General features: G+C 40.9%; 2 protein-coding genes across 3 annotated transcripts in view; one reads left to right on the forward strand and one right to left on the reverse strand.

Moving 5' to 3' along the window:
- The window catches only part of LOC106341493 (chloroplast stem-loop binding protein of 41 kDa a, chloroplastic), a 1,796-nt gene extending 500 nt beyond the window's left edge, over positions 1-1,296 (forward strand). Inside the window, exons 2-6 of the mRNA XM_013780255.1 lie at positions 10-131; positions 236-338; positions 419-557; positions 635-912; positions 998-1,296. Of these exons, the coding sequence (XP_013635709.1) occupies positions 10-131; positions 236-338; positions 419-557; positions 635-912; positions 998-1,180 (825 nt within the window). The 3' untranslated portion in view covers positions 1,181-1,296. The remainder of the gene's footprint in view (positions 1-9; positions 132-235; positions 339-418; positions 558-634; positions 913-997) is intronic.
- A 29-nt stretch (positions 1,297-1,325) lies between these two features.
- Positions 1,326-3,395, reverse strand: LOC106341491 (RAN GTPase-activating protein 1-like). Of its 2 annotated transcripts, none has more exons than XM_013780254.1 (2): positions 3,275-3,395; positions 1,326-3,054 (listed from the first exon to the last, which is right to left on the reverse strand). In XM_013780254.1, the coding sequence occupies exon 2, from the start codon at positions 3,043-3,045 to the stop codon at positions 1,462-1,464; it is 1,584 nt and encodes a 527-aa protein (XP_013635708.1). In that variant the 5' UTR covers positions 3,046-3,054; positions 3,275-3,395; the 3' UTR covers positions 1,326-1,461. The 2 variants fall into 2 exon arrangements, with proteins under 2 accessions (XP_013635708.1, XP_013635707.1); XM_013780253.1 differs by having other exon boundaries at positions 1,326-3,052; positions 3,258-3,395.
- Positions 3,396-5,384: the final 1,989 nt, after the last annotated feature.

Here is a 5,384-nt window from a genome sequence, read left to right on the forward strand (position 1 = left end):
GTCTTACAGGAAATTGTAAGCGGCGGAGGAAAGACGGTGTGGGGAACCCCGGCTGATGTTGCGACTGTGGTCGGAGGTGAAACATTCGACGTTGTTCTTGACAACAATGGCAAGGACTTGGATACTGTCAGGTCTGCTTTTATCTTAATTATCATAAGCGATATGCGTTTTATCAGAATTTTCATGGATGGATCATATATAAACATGTTCCTTTTGGGATTTGTGGTCGAAACAGGCCAGTGGTGGATTGGGCTAAAACCTCCGGCGTGAAGCAGTTCTTGTTCATAAGCAGCGCAGGGATCTACAAGTCCACCGAAGAACCTCCTCATGTTGAAGGGGTAATAATCATTAAGCATACACAAAAACGCCAGCTCACCATTGACTTAATTAATAATGTTTTCCTTGTCCAAATGTGCAGGACGCAGTGAAAGCCGACGCAGGTCACGTTGGAGTGGAGAAGTACTTAGCTGAAACCTTCGGGAACTGGGCCTCCTTTCGACCACAGTACATGATCGGCTCTGGCAACAACAAAGACTGCGAAGAATGGTTCTTCGACAGTAAGTAATACTACCCCCCACCACCACAATTTTTACAAAAACAAAAACAAGTAATGATCAAAATGTGTTCACCACAGGGATTGTGAGGGATAGACCAGTGCCGATCCCAGGATCAGGATTGCAGCTAACCAACATATCTCATGTCAGAGACTTGTCTTCCATGCTCACTTCAGCTGTGTCCAACCCTGAGGCTGCCTGCTGCAACATCTTCAACTGCGTTAGTGACAGAGCCGTCACTCTTGACGGTATGGTCAAGCTCTGTGCCGCTGCTGCTGGCAAAACTGTTGAGATCGTGCATTACGACCCTAAAGCCGTTGGCGTTGACGCCAAGAAGGCTTTTCCATTCAGAAACATGGTAAAACTAAAGGAAACCCACTAGAAAAATTGGCTATTCTCCTCTTCCATCATTGATAACCTTTATTTTCATTGCATGATGATAGCATTTCTACGCGGAACCAAGGGCAGCAAAGGAGATATTGGGGTGGGAAAGTAAAACGAACCTACCTGAAGATCTCAAGGAGAGATATGAGGAGTATGTAAAGATTGGGAGAGACAAGAAAGAGATGAAGTTTGAGTTAGATGACAAGATTCTCGAAGCCCTCAAAACTCCAGTGCCCGCTTAATCATACTATCTTCCTTTGTAACACTTCTAATGCTCTCTACCATATGTACTCTCTTTTTTTTTCCCTCGGCTCATATGAGATGAACATGATTTCAGCTAAAAGACCATTTAAATTCATAACCAAAAGACCAACAACAACCACAGTTCTAGTTAACTTGAAGATAAAAGGTTTTATGTTTCAAGGAAATAGAACTGAAGACAGTCTTACAGAGAGAGAAATGGATAATACTGAAACCTACCTACATAGCAACAAGAGAGCATCACTTCATGTGTCACCTCTTCCTATTCCTCCTCTTGCTTGATTTTCAGACCTCCGAGCTTTGCTTCCAGTTCACTGTCTTCTTCTTCTTCGGCTTCCTCATCTTCATCTTCAAAATCTTCACCATCAGGGTCATTATCATCCAAAAGACCAAGCTTCTCCGGGGAGTCCTTAAACATGTCATTCACCTCGTCTACACCTTCCTCAGATATGAAGTTCCCATTAATGTTAAAAAGCTTGAAAGTATGTTTCTTCAAAACAGTCTGTGCCAAGGCTCTTGCCCCAGCTCTTCTCATCATGTTGGTGCTCAGGTCAACTTCAGTCAGCTGGTCATGACCTTCATCAAGCGCCTTTGCGATTAAGATGGTCCCTTCGTCTTTGAGCTCATTCTCAGATAAATTCAGCTTCGAAAGACACTGTTTTGATGCGATGCAAGCTGCTAACTTCCCAGTGGATTTCACGGTAATATCATTCCCCGCCAACTCAAGAACTCGAAGAGAAGGAGCAGAGTTAACTAGAGCTTCAGAGAGCGCCTCTGTTCCCTCGTCCTCCAAGTTAAGGTAACTCATATAGATCTCGGTTAACTCAGTCAACACTGATAAAGTCTGGGCCAGAGCAATCCCACCTTCGACTCCAAACATGTTGTCACGAAGATCAAGTTTCTTCAAGCGGCTACAGGACTCAAGCGCTTCAGCGAGGGCAACGCCTCCTTCAGAACCAATCCTTGTAGAAGAACACCTGAAATCCTCCAAAGAAGGACAATTCTTCACAATCTCCGCAATGGCAACCGCTCCTTCGTCTCCAGTCATGTTGTTATGAAACTGAAGAACCCTGATTTTGGCAGTACAAGGAAGCAGGTCGCGAACGGCTCTAGCAGCATCCTGGGAGATGCCATCGTTCATGAGATAAAGCTCCTCCAAGTCACGCTGAGACTTGATGAGAGAAGCAAACGCTCGGATCCCTTTCTCCCCCAAGGCATTGTCGGAAAGATCCAAAAGCCTAAGCTTGGAACCTTCCAAGGCAGATGAAAACATGTTCATGACTTGAAGAGCTTCCGCCTCCGGTCTCCCCGCAACGAAGTCGGAGAGATCCACTTCAGTCAGCTGGTGCTTGATGGAAGACAGCACGCTGACAGCAACTTTAGCAGCATCCGAGCCAAAGCTCCGGTTGGTAAAACGGATCTTGGTGCAAGAGTTAGTTGGATCATCAGCCAAAGGCCTCAAAAGCTCGAGCGCCTCGGCCTCGTCAATAAAGGCTCTGCGTCCACCAGATAAATCAAACAAGCTATCCTCCTTGGGACCTTGTTTGATGGCTTCGAGCATGAGTTTGCTCGATTCTTTAGCGTATATCTGGACAGCAGAGGTGCCGTCACCGTCAGGCTCGTTCTGGAAGTGTTTGTTGGCGGCGGCGAAAGCTAGGTCTTCGATTCGCTTGGCGTCTTCCTCAGCCTCCTGCTGAGTCAGAAGACCGTACTTGCGGGTGAAGATGGAAGGTGTGGTTAAGTTGTTTGTCATGCGGTCCACGAGCATCAGGCGTGTGCTCTTGCTCGGTGGCCACATCTTCACTGATAAAACTGTTTCTGTTCGGGCTTTAACTGAATTATCCATTTAGCTTCTGTATTTTCAAATGCAAAACGAAACTAAGATTAACTCCAATCTCATGAAGATAAAGCAATTTAAAAATAATTGATCTTATCCAGACTGCTAACCATAGATTTGAAACAAACAAAAAAGACAATTATTTATTTTTGGCAAAACCAGGTAATGGAGAGGAATAAAAGTTAAGACAAGTATCAATTCAAAGGGTTTATTTAACTAACCTTCTTCTTCTTCTTCTTCTTCTTCTTCTGCTCCAAATGGATCTGCTCTAGTTTCCGATGACTTTTTGTTCTATTTAATTTAATCAGAGGGGAAGCGTAAATATGAAGCAGAAAGAGAGAATCATTGAGCCGCGTGCCTGCCTGATGATAATGGAGGCAATTATGCGTTTTCAAATTTCAAAAAAATTAAGAACAATAAAAATGAGGGTCAATCTATGAAGCTTAGGGGTTTACTCAAAGCCCACTAATAATAATAGCCTCTTTATTGACAAATCCGGGCCTTATTTTTCAAAGCCCATTATTTGGTTGCTTGCTTAAAGCGACGGCGATGCATTTATTCATTTCAGAAACAAAATAACAGTTGCAGACGGTGGTGGACTCGCCGACGGTGCACTGTCCAGGATCTGTCTATCTTGTTCTGTTGTGCAGTGTCCGATTAAATCATTTATATATATATTAGGTACAAAAATAACTAACGGTCCAGCTTTGCTAATAATACAATTTAGATTCTAATCGTTATATGCATAATCTCCTCCAACTAATCTTAGCATGCTCTTTTCACATTCCTCACACATTCTGTACAGCACCTCGATCGGGTTGCATTTTCACTACACGACTCTCCTCTCTGCTTTATACGTATCATTAGATAGCTACTGATGATTTACCATAATAATAACAAATATTTTATGATCAATATATATGTAAATAGTAAATACCAACTAATGGTCATTGTAAAAACACTAATATGAAATTAATAATAACCCGTACGGGATTTTCCGTCTATTGCTACATATGAGATACTTCTTTCTTTTTTTTGGTAATTACATATGATATACTTTTGTATTAAGAAGCCACAAATGAACAAAAAAGAAACTGCGAAAAATTCCATGCTACTTAGAGTTAGATATCGATAAAAAAAAGAATATATGTGTGACTTTGTGTACGTACGTGTGCTTAAATCTTAAAAGCGCGCATATGTGCAAGATTTTCCGATAGTGATCAATGATCATGCGATGATCATTAGTTTTTAGGATTTTATTAGATATGTTCAAATTTATCAAGCGTGCAGGTTTGGCTTTAGCTTACTTAGACAAACCTACTTTTAATGTGTGTCTTGAAAAACGTTCGAAGTATATATATAAACCTTTTATTTATATTAACTACATGTTAAAAAACGAGATTTTAAGTTCTATATCCTGGTGCACCAAAAAAAGAGAGTTCTATATCCTAAATCTTTATAGCTATGCATATTTCACATATACATATATATTCGGTATTTCCATTCTCTTATTGCTTACTTGCAGCACAGTTTCCACATTTGGAGCAATACTATAAAAACAATGCAACGAATGAGCAAATGATTACTGAAAGATATTTCTGGGCGTTCGGATCTTCGGGTCGGGTTCGGACTGCTTCCTTTCGGATCCGGGTCTTTTCGGGTCCTAAATATTTAGACTCAATAGGTATGCATATTTCACATATACATATATATTCGGTATTTCCATTCTCTTATTGCTTACTTGCAGCACAGTTTCCACATTTGGAGCAATACTATAAAAACAATGCAACGAATGAGCAAATGATTACTGAAAGATATTTCTGGGCGTTCGGATCTTCGGGTCGGGTTCGGACTGCTTCCTTTCGGATCCGGGTCTTTTCGGGTCCTAAATATTTAGACTCAATAGGTATGCATATTTCACATATACATATATATTCGGTATTTCCATTCTCTTATTGCTTACTTGCAGCACAGTTTCCACATTTGGAGCAATACTATAAAAACAATGAGAATTCGGCCAAAAAAAACCTCAACTTTGCACGAATTACCAAAAGAAACATGAATTTTTGGGCTAACCAAAAAAACACTAAACTTTCATTGACTTTTGAATTAATTAACAATATTTTTACTGACTTGCCAATTTAGCACGCCGTCAACAAATTTAACAGAAATATTTGACGTCATTTATTGTTAGCGTTTAGTGAAACGACGTCGTTTTCAAATGAGATGAAACGACGTCGTTTTACATGATTTGAAATTAAAAATATGTAGATCCCTAGATTCGAACCCAGGTTGGTTGGTCAAATGACAAGGTATTTTACCACTGGGCTACTGGCACTTTCAATGTA

Source organism: Brassica oleracea, chromosome C4 (assembly GCF_000695525.1).
Source record: "Brassica oleracea var. oleracea cultivar TO1000 chromosome C4, BOL, whole genome shotgun sequence".
NCBI lineage: Eukaryota > Viridiplantae > Streptophyta > Magnoliopsida > Brassicales > Brassicaceae > Brassica > Brassica oleracea.

Excerpts from the sequence above, each read along its gene's own strand:
- LOC106341491 (XM_013780254.1), bottom strand. The coding sequence starts at position 3,045 with ATGGATAATTCAGTTAAAGCCCGAACAGAAACAGTTTTATCAGTGAAG.